Source organism: Pholcus phalangioides, unplaced genomic scaffold, assembly GCF_987345545.1.
Source record: "Pholcus phalangioides strain wild (caught in Gottingen) unplaced genomic scaffold, Ppha-v1.0 ptg000009l_1, whole genome shotgun sequence".
NCBI lineage: Eukaryota > Metazoa > Arthropoda > Arachnida > Araneae > Pholcidae > Pholcus > Pholcus phalangioides.
Window position 1 is genome coordinate 34,059,197 of NW_028301602.1, and position 20,460 is coordinate 34,079,656.

General features: G+C 35.7%; 1 protein-coding gene across 1 annotated transcript in view; it reads right to left on the reverse strand.

The window, feature by feature from the left end:
• Positions 1-20,460, reverse strand: part of LOC149082962 (cell adhesion molecule Dscam1-like) — a 169,381-nt gene that overhangs the window by 48,275 nt on the left and 100,646 nt on the right. The window contains exons 3-4 of the mRNA XM_089236010.1: positions 19,972-20,142; positions 17,925-18,074 (exon numbers count right to left, since the gene is read on the reverse strand). Coding sequence (XP_089092136.1) covers positions 17,925-18,074; positions 19,972-20,142 — 321 coding nt within the window. The remainder of the gene's footprint in view (positions 1-17,924; positions 18,075-19,971; positions 20,143-20,460) is intronic.

Genomic DNA, 20,460 nt, shown 5'->3' on the forward strand with positions numbered 1-20,460 from the left:
AAAACTATGGGTCGTACAGGTACAGTTCTTTGGGCATTTTTTAATGTATTCCAAGTGTGGAATCTGGCTGTGCAGTGTTTGGGTGGTCTTGATGGGATATCCTGTATAAATGACGCTTGACGCTTCAATTTCCACACACGATAAGATCATATTACATTTTCTAGTGCGTAAAATACATGCACGTAAATGAAATGAACATAAGCTTGAAAGATTATTTCCACAATGATCAAGAAAATATTCTCACCGTCGTAAAATATGCTCAAAATGATACAGCGAATTTAAATTTTTACGGAAGCTAAGCGAAACATTTTTGTTATCGTTATTATTTTTTAACACGGTTCAGTCCATTAAAAAGCAATCAACAGACTCAAAGTTGGAAGCGACCGTGAGCTGTAATATGCACAAGAGTATGAATTAAGGAAATAATTAAAATTCATGCTCAAAAGAATTCACGAAAACAAAAGAAATTTCTGTGAAATTATGCAATTATTAAGTTGGTTTTATTTTTTCCCCTTTATTTCTCTCTCGAGATATTTCAAGGTACTAAAAGGGGGGGGGGAATTTTACTAAAACATAAAATTTGAATGAGAAAAAAACTGTTCTATTTACTTCATATGTATAATATTTGTGTAGAAAAATATTTTCCGAGGGCAGAAGTTCATTTCTTAAAGGAAAAAATAGGGAATAAATTACATCTAATTTCAACTAAATTTGTTCCTGGGCGTACAAAACAGAAGAAAAAAAATGACTTTCTTAGAAAATTAAATTATAAAAATTTTTCCCCTTCAGTTTATTCCTAACATTTTTTTTTCAATTATAATTTATCAACTTTGTTGTTCGTGAACGAATATTTAAATAATCTCATTAAGATATAATTTCAGTATTAAAAACTCTCAGCACATCAAAAGCAATGAATGATATATATATATATATATATATATACACACACACACACACTTTGTATTTGCAACTTTTATCCCTATATATGGAGACTTTTCTGAAGTAAAACGTCTCATAACGGTCATCCCTGAGATGAGGTCAACCCTCTTTTACGGCCAAATAATAAAGTAATACTCTTTCTTTTGTGGACACACACACACCGGCAGGATAAAAACAATTCGTCCGTAAAAGAGAGGTGACCATAAATAAGGGGTTTGAATTGTATACATTTACCATGCAAGAGGAAATTGTTATTTGGCCGTAAAAGAGGGTTGACCGCATCTGAGGTATCCGTTAAGAGGGCTTTTATTGCAATTTTATTGTAAAGTATGCATTTGTAATCCCTAATTGAAAGCCACCCTCTTTTTAAGGGACGGATATTTTTGCCCCGCCGGTGACCTTAAAAGAGGGGTTTTAGTGAACACTGTTTTATATATACACTAGCTATAATACCCGGCGTTGCCCGGGTTTTCTTCAATGAGGCTTTATGAACCACGTGATATCTCCCTCTTTCTTTGAGGGACATGCAAACCGTGTCTAAAGATAGCCAATATGGCGACGTCCTGCGCGACTCATGAAATAAACAAATCTAAATTTAAAGAAACATAGAAATGAATAGTCCCCTCCCCCTTTTTTTTGATAAGTGCTAGGTATTTCGATTCCCTCCTCCTGAACTTCAAGTTATCCATCTCTGCCTGTTTCAGCTTCCAAAAATGCTTAATTAAAGCTGTGGAATTTTTTTTGATGCACTTTACGGGACCCAAAACTAATTTTAAAAACATCCTAAACTATATGAATTTATGCAAATAAATATCAAAAGACAATACGGAGAACTTAATTTTCATGCTTGAGAAGATATAAATGAAAAGTTGAAATCAATGTTATTACATGGATATCCAACTCAAAAGTAGATCCGGCTAATTACTTCATACTTAATTTTCTGGGCTTCGTATCTCCAAGTGAATTCCATATTTCAAAAATCGAGAATTCAATTTAATTTTTAAAATTATTGATGTGGCAGGAACCCTCCCTCTTCCTCCCCCCCACTAAATTTCCGTATTTATGCAGTTAAATCGGCAATTTCAATACTGATTTCTATGAGGATCACCCTTTTCCTGATCATCAAAGCGATGATGGTGATGATTATGACGTCTATTCAAAAAGCCTCATTACTGAGAGTATATTTAAAATGTGGCAAACCATTATAAAGGCATAAACTATTATACATATACTAACAGGATTAAAGAAGTGACAAACCGTTGTAAAGGCATACACGCGTCTGAAACGCATTGCTAGGGAACCACGGTAACCAAAGTAAACGTTCGGAAAGTGATTGTTGAGGCCCAAAAACCATTGTTGCCGGACAGTTTTTTGCCCATTTGGGGCATTTGCCCTGGGCTGACGAAATTTTAAAGTAGCCTATCGTTCAAGTCGGGTCACATTTGGTATATATGCAAAATTTGGCGACGATCGATTTAAAATTGTAGATTTGTATAGAGAACATACACACACACACACACACAGAAAATCAATTTTATATATATAGATATATATACTATTTACAAAATGTGTAAAACTATATAATGACTTCGAAATAACTGTACAAATTTATTCTTTATTATCAATTTTTTTTTATATATTTGAGTAGTCAATGCGTATGGTAAATTTGATAAATTATTGCAATAACCCCCCTCCTCAGACGCACCTAAGGTGCAGTTACCCCTCTTTCACGGCCGAATAATAATTTTCCATTGAATAATAATAGTATGTATTTCACACCCCTGATCAACGTCCAACCCCCTCTTTTACGTACGAATGTTTTTGTCACACCTTAAAAGACAGGTACTGAGTATTTCTTCAAATGTTACTATCAAAAGCTAAACCAGAGGTCTTCAACGCATGACCAGCAGGCTACATTTGACACGCCCACGAGCTTTATATTATCGTGTCCCGCCGAATGTTTAAAAAATGGTTGGGTCATCGGAAGACGATTGAGGGGGAGAGAAAAGATTTTGCACGCAGACCAGTGAGAAAAGTAGCACGAGGCCCAAACAGTTTCTGGGGTCCCCCGGATTCCATACATTTCAGACGGAAAAGTCGGTTCCTTAAAAGGCCTACCTAATTAAAGAAATTACAAGAATGATGGAAAATTCACATTTGAACGAAAAAAAATGACGGAAAGAAATAACAAATGAATATGATTTTGAATTTACCGAAATCATTCCGGAATTAACCGAAAAGAAAATTAATAGAGTAATAATTCTAAAATTACTGAAAAAATTTATTCCAGAATTAAGGAAAGAAGTAATTTCAAAATATATTAAGGAAATAATTTCGGATTTAACGGTATAAATAATTCAGAATCATTCGAAGTAAATTCAGAATAATAAAAAGAAATAATTATTCAGACACTTTTTTTCCAGAATTGCTGTAAATAGAATTTCAGAACTAATCTAAATTAATTATTAATAAAATAAATAATTTCAGAATAAATGAGATCATCAATAATTAAGGTCAGATGTTGAGTGTCACGTGTATGTACATCCCACCCTCTATGGTTCACGGATAGCGTGCGGAACCTTTATCTTGAAAAGAAAAGAGCATTTGGAGAGTATAAAAGTGGACGTGGTGACCTATCATTGTTTACTGATAAAAGAAGACTGTTGAAGAAAGCGATAAGGGATAGTAAAAAGGAAGTTGAATCTAGGTTGGCAGATGACATTGGCTCTGACCCAAAATCATTTTTTCGATACGTCAATAATGAATGTAAGTTGACGGTTGGCCCCCCTCTCGATATGAAGCTCTAGGTTAGAGAGCAATGTAGGCATGTGTAATGCTTTCAATGACTGATTCGCGTCGGTTTTTAATGGAGATAATGATATTCGATGTACGGGTGTTGCATGGGGTAATAAAACCCTCAAAGATATTCAAGTAGAAGACGGGGAGGTCCTAAATCTTCTAAGAATGTATGTGCAGGCAAAGCACCAGGACCAGATGATATCTCTCCCAGGGTCCTCAGGGAATGTGCTAATGAATTGTTGGGTCCAGTCGCGCAGATATACAGGAGTAGTGTTGCTCAGGGTATCGTCCCAAGGGATTGGAAACTTGCTAATGTTGTTCCGATGTGTAAGAAGGGTAGTAGAGAAGCTGTGTCCAATTATCGTCCAGTGAGTTTGACGAGCTCCCTCTCGAAAATTTTGGAAATTATCATCAAAAGGCAGTTTGTGAAGTCGATAGACGAGAATAATGTATTGTCGGATAATCAGCATGGTTTCAGGAAGGGGAAGTCACGTGTAACTAACCTGCTTTGCTTCTATGATCACATGACTAAGGATTTGGGTAAGAGCAAAAATGTAGATGTTGTTTACCTTGATTTCCAGAAGGCATTCGATCGTGTCCAACATGGTAAACTCTTGAAGCATTTACACGAGATTGGAATTGCGGGCAACTTGCTGAATTGGATAGAATCGTGGTTAAGAGATAGGTCGCAACGAGTTATGGTGAACGGGGAATTCTCTGGTTGGACAGACGTCACTAGTGGAGTTCCTCAAGGAAGTGTCCTTGGTCCCATACTTTTTTCTTTTTTTATCGATAAACTCGATCAGGGTATCGATGGGATTACTGGCAAATTCGCAAATGATGTGAAGTTAATGGAGGTAATCGAGAATCAAAGCTATAGGGTTGATATAGGGTTATAGCTATAGGGTTATATTTAGCGTTGATAAGTGCATGGCCGCTAATTTTGGTTCGAACAACCCACGGTTCTCTTACGAGTTGAATGGTGTCACTATCCCGGATGCAACTAGGGTCATCGATTTGGGAATTGAATGAGGTCACTATCCCGGATGCAACTAGGGTCCTCGATTTGGGAATTGAATGGTGTCACTATCCTGGATGCAACTAGGGTCATCGATTTGGGACGAGCGGCTTAGGTTCTCTGAACATTGTTCAGCGGTGGTCAAAAAGGCGAATAGAATGTTTGGTTTCATTTTCAAAAAAAAAGTCTCTTCGCGTTCTCCTAAAGTCATTCTTCTGCTTTTTCGAGGATTATTTCGTCCTGGACTGGAGTATGCTGTAAGGTTTTGGAGACCATACCTACAGAGGGACATAGACTTGGTTGAAGGGGGTGCAGAGGACAGCTACGCGTTTCCTTATTGGCACACGGGGCTTGAGTTATGAAGAGAGACATCATTTTTTGAATATGTTTACATTGGATGAACGCAGGTGTGGGGGAGATATGATCGAAGTGTTCAAAATTTTCAATGGGATGGATAGGATGGATCATGAACTTTTAGTACACCGCCAATCGACTGCTTTTACAAGGGGACACCAGTATCGATTGGTGAGGGACAATGCAAGGTTATGGTGTCGCAGGGAATTTTTCTCTAATAGGGTTGTTAATAAATGGAATAGCTTACCCCCGGAGGTAGTAAATTGTAACACAATTGACACGTTTAAAAAGAAATACGATAAACATGTTGGGGTGAATCGAGAAGCTATCCATACTTAGAAAAAGACAACCATAAGTATTCTTCATGGGCATTGTATAATATTTTATCATGTGTATATATTGTTTAAAATTTTTAATTGCATTTTTAATTGGGTTGCTATATTTTTGAAATATATGACATCCATATTTTTACGGACATCTTTTTCTCAGCCACCTGGTTGGGCATTTTGCCTGTTGTGGCGTTGTATTTGTATTTATATTTATATTTATATTTGACCAGACGTTACTGTGACATTCCACATAAATCTAGATTCCATATCATAATTCTAAATACCTCAATAATGAGTTAATGGCTCTCGGACATCATGGAAATTTGGCCGCCATGTCTGAAAGGTTGAAGATTCCGCAGCTAAACATCCCGATTATTTGTAAGTTCGAAACTGGTTCAGTCTCATTAGAATCTTTCCCAACCAGAAATACAAATTTAAATTGTTGAAGAGAAATGGCGCCAAGGTGGTGCATCGCATATACGAATATCTTGCGAAGTGTTAGAATGTCAACCCTTCTGCCAAAATTAAGGGAGAATGTCCCGTTAAATAAATCATATTGTTGCCCGGTTTCTCCAGTTTCTAGCCCGCTGCCAGTAGCGAATGTATGGCCCACGGAGTGTAAGGTTATGGACTTTTGGTGTACCATACAATGCTGATGCTGAACCCATGGTCAGCGTATCAAATATTGTCCTCGGAATCATCTGATGCAACCCGTGACATTACAACCAAATTACTCGAGTGACTCACAAAATAATATCAAATCACTTAAGTGGATATGATTTCTGAGAATACTTCAGTGGCTTGCAGAAAACATTTCCTGACCATTTAAAACAAACATCACATATCCAGATTTATCTATCCCAAGCACAATTCTACTTAATCGATCCACGTCATCGATACCTCCAGTTTACTCAGTAGTCTCGTGGTACATTTACAGATTGTTTAAGTGATGGCGGCACAATTAAAGATCCCTCGAGTTGCTCCTGATACGCTTCTAAGTCACTTGAGTGACTTCCAGCACACTTAAACGACCCGCTGTATTTTTATAGATCACTTAAGTGGTTTGGCACATTTCTAGATCTATTAAATTACCCGTGACACATTTCCAGATGACTTAGGTATGCCGCTGAACCGCCTGAGTGGCTCAAGGTCAATTTTCAGATAACTCGAGCGACCCCCCGCACTACCTAGAAAGTTGTGCACGTTTGGTGTACGTGATACCATGAAGATGCGACAGAATGTTCAAATGAAGGAAATCCTTGCGTGCCATTATAATTTCCTTTGGAGTATTCCACTGGTAACGTATTTTCAAAGCGTCGTGAAAGACTGTCTACGAGCTACAGTAGACAGAAGCTAAATAGCGCATCAATTTTTAATTTCGAAAAAAAAAATCGTATCTAAAATATTTTGAAGGAAACCTGAAACATCAATCTAAACTTTTCTCACGGAAGATATTAGCTTGTATTTTGTCGGGGATCAATATTGTCTGACGCATATGTTGTGTTAAAAGTTTTGCTTGCATGCTACGAACTAAGTGATATTTAATGGCTCAAAGGGGTTCAGTTCTCTCCAACTCGTAATGGATTTCTGATCCTAAATTATTATTTATTTTCTCTTCATAAGTTCTTACAGAAAGTTTACGTGGGACACGACATTGAACCTCGAATCGAAAAACATTTATTAATGTTCACGAAAATGTATTATAATTCACAATATGGTGGCGTGTAATGGATTTTTTAATTTTAAGATTTGATAATTGTTCGACAAAAATGATTACACGATGTTAATCTTTTTATTGAAAAATTTTAGCATAAATAAATCTGTCGTTCTTTCGAAGCACACACAATGAAAACTTTAGAATTACATCTTTATAAATTTTTATAGCATGTGTGTGTATTGAAGTATATATTTTTTTTAATGACGCTAAATATAATAAAGTGTGCATAATATGTCCTCTAAATGGCAATAACGGGATATCTCGCGTTCTTGAAAGCCTTTTATTTTAGCAATGTTAATGATACAAGACGGTTATTTTGTATGTAAAGCTGATTTCTCGATGAAAAGCATTTTACCCCACAGGTAACCGACTACGTTGAAAAACGTCCTTTTGGAAGAAAATATGGATTTTCCTTTTTTTTTAATTTTTTTATAAAAGCCCTATTTGTTGTGATTCCAAAACGGGCCTTGTTTTGTTTATATGATGCTTAGAATCAAAGTTACGTTCACTTTAGTGTTGCGTTTTTACATACAAGTAATACGCGAATAAAGACTTTAAACGTGTTTTACGGAAAATGCTACTTGACTTTGTGACATGATTTGTAAAAATTGGTGCATTGCATTCTTACGATATTTTAATGTGATATTTTGCTATATATTTTTAAGGTTATGAATCAAAATCTAAGGTCTATCAAATATATATTTTTTGAATTAAAGTGTTTTATAGACAAAATGGATGAAATTTTAAAAAATGCATATACGTACTTAAACATATTTTGGTGTAACTTATGAAAATATCATGCAATCCTTTGAATTTTGGTTCATAAGCTGCAACATTACTAGCTAAATGCACTGCGAAAAATCACAAAGCATTTCATTAATAAAATTGTTTGCAATCGTGTTTCGAATATCACATGAATTTTGCCCAAAATTTGACATAAAAACGAATTTTCCATATAAAATATAATAGATAGACCAAAATTTGTCACTTTTCACCATTTCGGGACACTTTCTATCAAAAAATGTATTTAAAGTTCACTCCAGAACCATTTTAAAGAAAAGTGACAAGAAAGGTAGTCGGATACCTTAAATTGTTCTCATAATCTATTTTTCTTATATATATTGATAGATGCGGTATTTTAGGCGTGAAAATTATAAAAGTAATGAAATAATAAATGTGACTCCTGAGACTGTTTAACAAATATACTTGAAACCATTTCTCTTTAAATAAAACATAAAATCTAGACTAAAAAAATTTAAGATGGAATTTTTTGCGCTGTTAGGATTTGCATGTGAGGGAATCAGCGCGAGGTTTCGCAAAAAGTATAAAAAAAAAAAAGAAATATTAAAATGAATGAAAGCAAGTATTCAGTTAGATCAACGCAGAGATATATTGCGTAGTAGGGGATAATAACAAGTATGCAAAGAAAACGCATAATTGATACAGATAATTGTCATTCCTGGATGTTTCTCAAAATATTTTTTTTTCATATTTTCCGCCCTGATAAATACTGTCGCGTAAATAACGAGGTTGTTACCACATTATAATGTTCCATTCCATTAACGAAAAAAAATCATTATTTTGATTTTTTTCTATTTGATTCTTACTTTAAAGCCGAAGTTATCGAAGCTTTCTTAATTAGAGAAAATCTACACACGACGAAGTTACCTTTTTTTTTTTCATTACAATAAATTTTAAGATTCAACAGAGAAAACTTTATCAAGTAAGTAATCTTTCTCAGTCATTATAAAGCTTTTTAATCAAAGAAATCAATTAGAAGATACGCGTTACAGGCAAATGAACAAATCTTATATTACTTGAATAATTGAATAAGAACTTTTTTTTGTCTTTGAAAATAAGAAATATTTTGTTACACGTAACTTGAAAAATTGTCTTTTTCGCGAACGATTTCATTTAACGTTCCGTTTTTCCTCCTTTTCTTACAAAGCAAATATTAACTGAAAGATTGAATTCGTAGTTAATAAAAGGTCAGAAAATTCGAATTTCTGACAAACGGAATTATGTAAGCTGAGAGTTAAATCGCTTATCTTTTTAGAAAAATCAGATTTAAATAATTAGCTAAACACGATTTTCCAAGCGGTTCTTTTTCCCTTCGTTATTCCTATCACGTAGCTGAAGCTTTAAAACGGTCAAAATATTCTTTCAAAATGAATGTATTAGTTCGAGCTAATGACTCTTTTCTCCGTTTAGTCGCAGAAAGCAAAAGGAGAGAGGCGAAAGAAACTCAATTTCTAAAACGCTTCGCTCAAGTGGTTCCGGTTAGTGTTTTGGGAGTCGAATTTCGAAATTCAAGCATCTCTCTCTTTTCGTCGACTTTTTAATCACGATGTCGTTTTCCCTCGATGGGTAATTTGCTGCTCGTGCCTAATTAGCACCTGTTCGTTGCCGAGGCGAAAACCAATTTACGGATCGATTCATCATCCTGTCGCCGAGAAGTTTCTAACCTGCTGATATGTATTTCCAAGAGGCTAGTCCCCACCTCCAAACGATCGACAAACTCTACAGAGTGAAACAACTAACTTCAAAGAGGGGAATTGAGAAATTTTCTTAAAAGCCAATATCTTAGGAAAGGAAGAAAAGATCGTCGAGAAGGATAAGAGTAAAAAGAGGGGATTTTTAAATATACTCCTCCCATAACTTCTAACACAATTCAGTAGAGATTGTTCCGTGAGAAGAGCCTATTCTGTAATTTTCGAGCAAGTATAGGACAATGCCCGGGCGTCATAACGCATGTATGTTTCACAGAATCCTCGCGAGACACGTTCTCACGGCATGCTTTGAGGTATTAGCGGTGTAGTAGTGACAATGCCAAAGTGATTAATATGCTCTCGGCTAAGTATGGAGGATTAATATTTCTTCGTCGGAATTATATAAGAGTTTTATGCAAAATGCTTCTTGAGATTTCCGCACCTGTTGAAATTTCAAATTCTTACGCGCATTTTAATTGGAAGGGAACAACGAATACATAGTGCCTAATTGAAATTTATTTCCCAGTCATGCCGTCTTAATAAATTTTGATTGCTTTTCCACCCGTCTTATACAGATACAGAAAACTGGATTAGCCCATATTCGAAGAGTCCCGCGTTTTTACCCTTGAGAGATCAAATACAAAATACACGAGCAGTACTGAGCAAAATGCTAAACTTGAATGAATTTAGAAAAATTATTCATTGATTCGAATTAAGTTTTTATAGTGGAGATGGCAATAAAGCTTTTTAATCCCACAAATGCAGCAGCCTCGATGCATTTAACTCTACAGAATTTACCATCACGATAACCGGTGAACGGAAAATTGATAAATTTACGTCGTGCCATTAGGATGATGCACGTACATCGAGTTCCATGAATTTTACGACGATTGTGGTTCACATCTAGACATTACTTGCCGTTGCTTCAAGTTATCTGGGCATTCATAATGTAATATGAGCTTAAAAGCCAGAATGAGATGAATGAAGATCCTTCGTATAACACATGTATCATACCTAAAATTCTCTAATTAGCTATTTGAGGTACAAGTGTCTACAGATGAGATTTTCCTTGAAATTGTATATACAGTATTATAATCCGAATGCCCCAGCATATAATCTAAATCTCCATCCATTACAAGGACAGCGAATGTCACAAACGCAGTATATTTCAGTATACTATTATGAAAATGTTTTCAGTATATTATGAAAATTTAGATATTTCGACACTTTTCACAGTAATTTCTTAATCAGTAAATAAGATCTCTCTATCTGTCTCTCATGCGTAGTCCTAACATTACGAGTCTTTTTGATGAATAGTAACCCGTCCACATTAGTAGCATAAAGTAATCCTTTCATTGTTATCAATATTTTTGTGAGATGAATATTTTCAAATAAAAACATTTCCTTCTTCTTTTTCGAAATTCACTTTTCAATGGTTTCTGAATCTTTGAGATGAGGTCTGTCAAATCATGTAACAGGGATTATTCAAAGGTGGATATTTTTGGATGAAATTGCAATGTAAAGTTAGTCGTTTCTATCAAAAGAGAACATATCCATCCATTTTGATCATTCATTTTGGTATTTTTCATTCCAAAAGAAACATAACAAAGCGGTGTTCCCATTGGCGTAGAGGGATTTTTTTTTTTCAAAACGGCACATCTTCAAAAGCACTTTTAAAGTCACATTCTACAGAAGAACATCTCGGTAACGGGCACCCATGGGACCGAAAATTTCACTGATGAGGAGTGTCCGTTATTGTATAAGATAAAAAATACATTAAATAATGAAATACATTGAGCCCGTCGATGTAATTCAAAACGAGTGGTCGCTAACGGGAGTGTCCGTTATGGAAGTTTCCAGTACAAAATTGCAAAATTTCATTAAATGGTATCGTGAAAATTTTTTATCAGGGTGGTGCATATTAATACAACTCAGATTTTTCCACTTTCACAGGTAATTAATTACAGTTTGCTGATGTGCTGCCATGCAAGCATCGGGCTGGACTCTGGTCCTGAAAATCCAGGTTCGAACCCCGTTGACGACGCAGTGGTGGCCGGATGAAATTTATTTTCTGTGGTTTTCAAACTTTGAGGCGGGAATGCGAGCAGATCCCCCATTTGAAAAAGTCTCTCCGCAGAGAGGGACCAACAACATGATACGGGCATAATATGAAAATATAACAAGCATTTCCATCTTTACTTCACTTATTCCATATTCTTATATGGAAGTGCTAAGCAAGTGCAACTGAACAACATAGATACGTTAGGGCACATACGCTCAGAACACACATTCTGGCATGCGTCGATTCGTTGAAAATTCCGTAGAGGAATGTGCACGAGGTGCACATACGGTTAAGTAGTAGTAGTAATTGATTGCAGTATTTCAGTTAGGCTAAGCTTATGAAAAAAAGTGTAATTTACACGAACTGCTAACACATCACAAACCTTCATTTTTTAAATAAATTAATGAGACTAATGATTCCTCCGAATTAGCGTCGTGTAATTATCATAAAGTTGCCATCGAGATTCCGTAAATTTCCATTAGCATCCACTGAAATTATTATTAAAAAAAGAATTGTTGAAAAATCACATTCAATATATTTAACGTTGTTTATTTTTATATGGCCATTTCTTGCTACTGAGCAAAAATTCATACTAAAATATACTTGCATTGATGGGTTTTTCAATATATACGAGGAAACATTTTCAATACTTACTATCGCAAGCACTGTTGTCAAGTTCCTACTTACTCATTATTACAAAACAATATTAAGTACCCATTATTGCAAAACCTATTGTTGGATACCAATTATTACAAAACCTATTGTTGGATACTAAATATTGTAGAAATATCGTTGCTTACTCATTATTGCAGATGCTATTGTTGGATATTCATTATTGGAGATGCTATTGTTGGATATTCATTATTGGAGATGCTATTGTTGGATATTCATTATTGTAGACGTTATTGTTGGATATTCATTATTGCTGAAATATTTTTGTATAATCATTATTGCAGAAATATTTTTGTATAATCATTATTGCAGAAATATTTTTGTATAATCATTATTGCAGAAATATTGTTGGTTGCTCGTCATGACAGAAATATCATTGGACACTCATTATTGCAGAAAATATAGTTGGGTACACATTATTGAAGATACTATTGTTGGATTTTCTTTATTGCAGAATCCCCGTTAAATTTGTCATTACTGAATAAATTATTCTATGTGCTCATTTTTGCAGAAACTGTTGATGAATACTAGATATTGAATGAACTGTTGTTGAATACTAATTACTAATTACTATGTATTAACTTCTTTGAACTTCTGCCGAATACAAAATATTGAAGACATTATTGTACACTACTTATTGAAGAAACTATTTTTGAATATTAAATTTGCGGAAAACATCGCTGAATATTCATTATTGCGGAAAGCATTGTTATGCATTCATTATTGTAGAAACGTTCCTTATTATTGTCATTATTCCAGAAACGTTCCTTATTATTGTCATTATTCCAGAAACGTTCCTTATTATTGTCATTATTCCAGAAACGTTCCTCATTATTCTGATTGTTGTAGAAATCATGTTTTAAATCCCGTTGCTGCAGAAACTAGTATTACCAAGCAATCACTTATGAAGAAGCTATTGTTTAAAAACATGATTGTGTGTAGAAATGATCATTGGGCACCGATTGTTGATAACACTTTGTTCCAAAATAAGTATTTAATATCATTATCGTATGAGAAATTTTGTCCGAAGAACTATTATTAAAAAGGAATTGTTTCTAATTGAAAGCCAGAACTCTGCCCCCGGACTTACCTGTTGCTGAAATCTCTTCCAGCCCAGCATTGTGGCAGTGCCCGGTTTCCATTACTTTTAAGCAATATTTGTAATGTATGAAGTTTTGTTCGAAAACTTATAATTATGTATTCTAAATCTATTGTTATTACTTTAGTGACCAAACATAATTCAAACCCGTATTTCAAAATTGAAATGGTTTTTCCTCTTTCCTAAATGAGCTTCAGTTTAAACAATAAGTTACCAAAAAAAATTTGAACTCAGTAATTCATTATTATGAAGTCAGCAATGTCTCCTGAAATCTCATTTTTATCGGTCAAATCGAAAGCGATTTTCTAATTTACTGATGATATTGAAATGCTTAAATAGGCTTGATGAGGTTTAGGGGAAAAAATTATCCCGATAATAATAATTATCAATTTAATCATGGTTTGTCGAAAAATTCCACTGATCAATAACAGTTTTAGAAAAGCACTTGAAGTAAAATATATAGTGTTTCTTGATTTTTTTACGGAAAATTCACCGAAGGAATTATCACCGAGGGGAAAATTCTCCGACAGCAGTTCGTTACCAGTGAGTGAGTGGGTAAGTTACCAGCTGAGTGAGCAATTGAGTGACCGTATGAGTGGGTGAGTGAGTGATTGGGTGTCAGTATGAGTGTGAGCGTGAGTGATTGGGTGACCGTATGAGTAAACCGTCGAATGGATTAGAGTGATTCAGCTGGCCAGTGACCATGTTAGTGAGAAAGTTAGTGGGTGAATTACCGAGTTGGTGACGAAGCGAACGAGTTACCACATGCGTGACTAAGTGAGTGAGAAAATCCGCAAGTGAATGACCGTATGAGTGTCTAGCTGACTTACTAATTTTTTCACCTGCTCACTATCTCACTCACTTGCTCACAGGCTTACTCACCTGCTCATCCACTCACTCACTATGTCACTTTATCGATAACTTGTTTGTTCGTGAATTTCCCTAGTGGCGAAGTCGGTGAATTGCGTGGTGGTGAAATGCCATGTTGATGATTTGTAATCGGTGAATTTTCTGACGGTGAATTGTTGCCGATGAATTTTCCGCACACGATAATTTTTCCGCATCTCATTTTTCCAGTCTTCAAGATGCTGAACAGTTTAAATGTTGTTTAAAACTGAAATTGGACGATAAAATTTCTTCCACGGTCGTGTTCTACGCACGAGGGATAATTAGAGCGTGACCTACAATTTACTGCAGATTCCTAATGGCACCATTTTTTTTTTCATATACTCACCGAGAGGTTGGTGCGTTAACCTCTGGGTGTGGGTCTTCATGACGTAGCAATATTTTTCTGTTGTCATGCAACACTACCTAGAGAAGGTCTCCGCACTCATCATACATAAAGTCATCTCGCCTAAAGCCATTGGATTTTCCCTTTATTTTTAATATATCCAATGGCTATATGTTAGATGTCTTTTTTTCAGTGGCGTCACAAGCTTAGCGCGGAGGCCTTTTTCTGTAGGTGGTGTTGAGTCATATCGCTATTTCTGTTATGTTCCCCGCGTCAGGAAAGTTTGTGACAAGTACGAACCGAATATCGAACTCACGACACTTTGGTACTTTAGGCGAGTATCTTATCGACCTGAGCCACCACACCCAAAATTTCTTCTACAACAAAAATCTTATGTAGGACTTACGATGAAATCATACTATTTTAGAATTAATAGAATAGCTGAATACGAAACTGTATAATTTTTCGACATGCAAAAGTCTTTGGCGACAGTGTTTCCGTTTAAATTTGCTTCTCATATCTCATTAATGATTCTATCTTCTAAAATTCTGATGAAGGATGCAGTAAATCCCTATGTACACTAGAGTGTATACGTTTGAACTACGTTCTAGCGATATGTATCAAGTGCTTCATCTCATGGTGTCTAAGCGAAAGAGCTTTTCATGTTGACATTCTGCCATTAATATGCAAGCTTACTAAACCGACTGACATATTCTCTCATAGTCCAACCATAAGCCCCCTTCCGACAAAGTTTCGCTGGATATGTGCATGTGTTATTTTCAATGTATCATGTGTTAGTCCGAGGGAGTCTTAGAAACTTGAAGCAGTGAGTAACGGTTTTCCGTACAGGTAAATTGATTGCGCATTATGAATTATTCTCTAACTAAATTTAATGCCTCTTTCGAATAACGAAGGGTTTATCCTCGAACAAGGGTTTGAATTTAATTAATCATGCAGGAGTACTGTTTCGAGGGTCTTCAGAACACACGCAAATTTGTTTGAGATGTCTGAGATTTTGGGAAGGAGCTGTGAAATAGTCTTGTACGAGAGGGGGGGGGCGAAGAACGGTGTACCAAGTGCGTATTAAATATAGGCATGATGAATTTGTTTTGCCCGTTGGACATTCCACGCATTCACAAATGTTGACGTAGTAAATCAAATTACTGGAAGAAGCACTAATATTTCATCATTCCCTCCATCGCCCTCCCCCCCCCACCAAATTAGTATTCGTTAGTTTAATATATTTTCGAAAGCTAAACACTAAAAGTGATGAATTAATGCATGGGAATATATTTCAACACAACGTATTTCAGAACAAGAATTTATGAGAATGTTCTCGATCTCTCGTATCCGATAATTCAATTAAGGCGTTTCCGAAATTTTGGTTTTAGTTTCTCTCAGTATATACAAACAAGAAAACCCACATGATGTATCAGAGAGTGCGCTTTTGGAATATTATTTTGAATTATAATTTTGTTCGACAATGTAGTTTTTTAACAATTTATTCTGTAACAGTTCCAAACGTTTTATCGTAGCATGGAGAAGTCAAAGTACCAACCTCCCCATCTCTTCTAGGATCACATTTATCCGTATTTGAAATTATTTCTCAGTGTTTCGTTAAGAATTATCAGCAGTCAGTCTCGTCCATGTTTGAAATGGTATTAACTTCATATAAAACAGTACTGCAGAACGCTGCTGAAAATACATGAACAACATTTTAAATAATGAATGGAATATCAAGTTATTCTAAAACTTCAAGAGACTTTCTGGATATTAATTTCGAGACGGCGGTAGTCTCAGATGGGAATCGGACACCGCTCCTTTTTGGAATTCGGGCAAGTACACTCACCCATTATATTGCGCGGGGAGGCATGGACTTCTCTCTTCCCTTTAAAATACCGTATTAATTAATGACGTTGAAGACGCTTTTCATCTGCAGCAATTACCCCCCTCCCCAGGCGGTCAGATGCGAGAAAGAGAAATGGTATTTTATTAGCCCATGCGTGAAGATATTGAAAGTATTGGGGGTGGCTCTATTCCAATATTTTTGTCTCATCGAGGCGGTGGTAAATATTGAGTGCGATTGGACTCATGGACCGGATACAGGTATACAATATCGCACTATATACGTAGTTCATTATGCATTATATAGTTATCTGCAAATTACATTATACGACACTTAATAAGACACTTGAGGTTCAATTTCTTACTCAGTATTTTTGATTGATATGCGTTTCATTCACTCGCTGATTGATACGTGTGCTAGGATTTAATAATGCTCTGTTTAAGTGGGGGGATTAAATTCACGTGAGCGTAAAAGTTCTACTACTACTAAACCAGACACATGCACCTCGTCCTTATTCCTCTGCGGAACTTCCAACGAATTTGTACATGCTGGAGTGTGTACGTATATAGTGAACCTTCCGTGAAGTTTGTTTCTGTGTAATGCTTAGTGCTGCCTTCTGCCATCAATTTTCCTCACTATGACAGAAGTGTAATGAATGAATATTTATAATGTTGTAGGCCTGTTGCTCTTTGCTGCGAGGCTTTTGATCGGGGAGATCGGCTCGCATTTGCTCCTCGAAGTTGGGAACCACAGAAAACCAACTTCAGCCTATCACCACTGCGGGGACGGTGGGGTTTGAACCCGGATCCTCACGATGCGAGTTAGTCATTATGACCACTTGACAACCACAGCGGCACGTAAGACTTCTGATTTTTGGATAAATTCTGGGGTGAATGCCGAAACAATACTAGGGCGTGCTTGTTCACTGATGGCTCCAACGCAACAGTTTTGCCAACGAAGTTATATATCTGTCCCTAATCTAACGTAAGCACTTTTAAAATCTGTCGATAGAAAACACACACACACCGAGGCTTATTTTAATACGAGAAACAAATGAGATATCAAACACTTGTTTCTCGGCCGAGAAAGGTAAAATGACTAATATTCAATCATAGATGTTCCACCTAATCTCCATACATAGTTCGACAGAGTATTTGTTATCGAATTACTAACACCTGTTTGCGCAAGCACATTAAAAAAATAATATAACTAGAGAATTATCTTTTCTCTCCCTCTTTTCACAAGAACTCCAGGTTTCCACTTTTGGTGGATTCTTGCATTAGGGACGATAAAATACATTTTATTGAAAGGAGAGAGAACAAAGAAAAGTATAAAGAGGTTAATATTGTTTTCATAGTAAAAACAATACCTGTCAGGATAACTTTCCCAGCGCTTTCACTGGTTATCATTTCACCAGTTAACCTGTGCCGCGTCTGACAACTGTAGCTCCAATCGGCGTCTTTTTCTTTGACATCATGAATCAGAAATTCGCCAGATCGTAAAACGACGTAAGACTTTCCTGAAACAGAAGTCCATACATATAACAATTTTAATCACAAATATTAAACATGTGTATAACTTCTTTCTCATTTTAATGCCACGACATATTTATTTAGAAGTCCTTTATATATAAGAAATAACATTTTTTTAGAATAAATCACATTACAGAAAAATACTCTTATCTCTTTTTTGTTGTTTATTATTTAATTGGCTAATGAGCACGAAGTCGAAATGTTCGAAAAGAGAAGCTTCTCGAAATCGACATTTCGTGTATCTCGGAATTTTATGGTTTAAAGTTCGTTCCGAATCGCAAACCGAGTTTTAACCTCGTTTTGGAAATGGGGTTATTGTCTGTTTACGGCACGTCGTAATCCCTGTTTGGAACAACTTCCCGAGTTTCGACTCATTGGGGGTAATAATGGATTACTGGTACGCGCATCGTGAATCGGACAAGCATCATTCACTTCGCCAAAGCCTGGCAGCTCTATTCTGATAATTCAATCAGGCTCAAAACTCCTTCATAAGTATCAAAGCTTGTCCAAGGCCACACATTTGTTTTCGGAGTATTGAATTGTATTGTGCGCATATGTACATTACGCATACATGTACTGAGATATAATAATGCGAAGCATATATTTATTAGCAGGGACGGCGGTCCATCTCAACTAAGTTGATGCTTCGTCAGCTCTAACATAGGTTTGACGAAATTAATTTCTAATCTATTCAAAAACCGATTATCATTGAATTAGGAAAGGAAAATTGAAAAAAATAGCATTTTTCAGAATTTGTGACAAAAACAAATAACATTGATTGAAGATTTTCTGATGGTTACAACTTTTAATTGAGGAAAATTTTGAAACGACATCTGAAAATGATATGGTTTCACGGCACCTTCAATATAGTAGTGTCAGAACTATAAGGTGATTGTAATTAAAGTATAACCGTGCATGAATACTCCTGAAGAAATGGGATTTTGTTTAGCTAAGGAAAAAGAAACCTATAAATTTATCGGTAGGTGGCACTGTTTTTCGTGGAACAGGAAATTTGCTCGGATGATTAAAGCAATAGCCAGTCTAGGCAGTATGACAATTCAATTAACATCGCAAAATTGCATAATTCATAAAACTATCACAAAAATAAAATCGCAAAATAAATACTTACGACTGACATAAGATATGTTCAATGTTTTTTACTGTTTTCTGCTACGAGTTATGAATGTGAAACTATATGTTCCACAACAGATCAGAGTTTGTTGGTACTAATTACTGCGGTGGGTAATGCGGGACTTCAACTCATCTAAGATCACAATCTGGCCACGAAACACATCATTTTTGAGGCACCTCCGCAGCATTACTACCCGAACTGTTGTGGAACATGCATTTGCAGTTCTTACTTTAAAACTTGCAGTTTTGATCTTCAAACTTGTAGCAGATTCACGTTGGACATTCATATTGAACATTTCTTCCGTAAATCGTAGGCGTTTGTTTTGTGACTTCAATTTTGAGTTGCTTTCCGATGGATTAAGGAATTTTGCAATGTTTATGAAATTGTCATTTTACCTTGGCTGGCCATTGGTCCGATTATGCGAACGCATTTCCCATATTTCACGAATACAGCACCAACTATCGGTAATTTTTGTCACCGAAAAAAATGCTATTGCTTCAGGAGTATGCAAACAAATTTTCGAGCCATTCTGACCAGTGGTTCTTACTTTACAGCGTTTTGAAATCGCAGACTTAATTACATCCACCCTGTAGTTGGGAGGTTTGTTATTACGTCCAGTATAATACATTTTTCATCCAAACTTTCTTGTGACACCCTTCACCGAACTTAAGTGCAGTGTCCCACCTTTTGAAAATCACTTTTTTCTTCGAATGTTTATTGAAAAAAATCTGTTTTGATGCATCTATTCTTACCTCTTCCTTGTTCATCCAGAACTGACTTGTATACATGTCCGTCACTTCTTAGCCAGGCGTCGACAACAACGTGTTCTTTAGCGAACGATGGCAAATGGCACTTCAATACCGCGGTATTGCCACGGGTGACATACTCGTCATACACTTGAGGCGCGAAACGTTGTTTCACAACTGAAAAAAAGAATATATATTTATATAAGAATAAAATTACTCGGCCGAGATTATTTATTTAAAAATATGAATTTAGCCTGGTCAGTAATTTTTTTAATAAGTAAAAACTTATAGCAAGATAATAATGATTTATAGTCGTTCCGTTGTTATTAATGCCTTAAAAATGTTAATAATTAAATAATAATTGAAACAAATCAGGTCCACTTTCGGGCATATGATCTTGAAGATATGAATGATATATTAATATCAGTGTGAAGCTAAATCGATGACCGTTTTTCATAATGAAGCAGATGTGGCAACAGAGTTTTTAATAAAAAT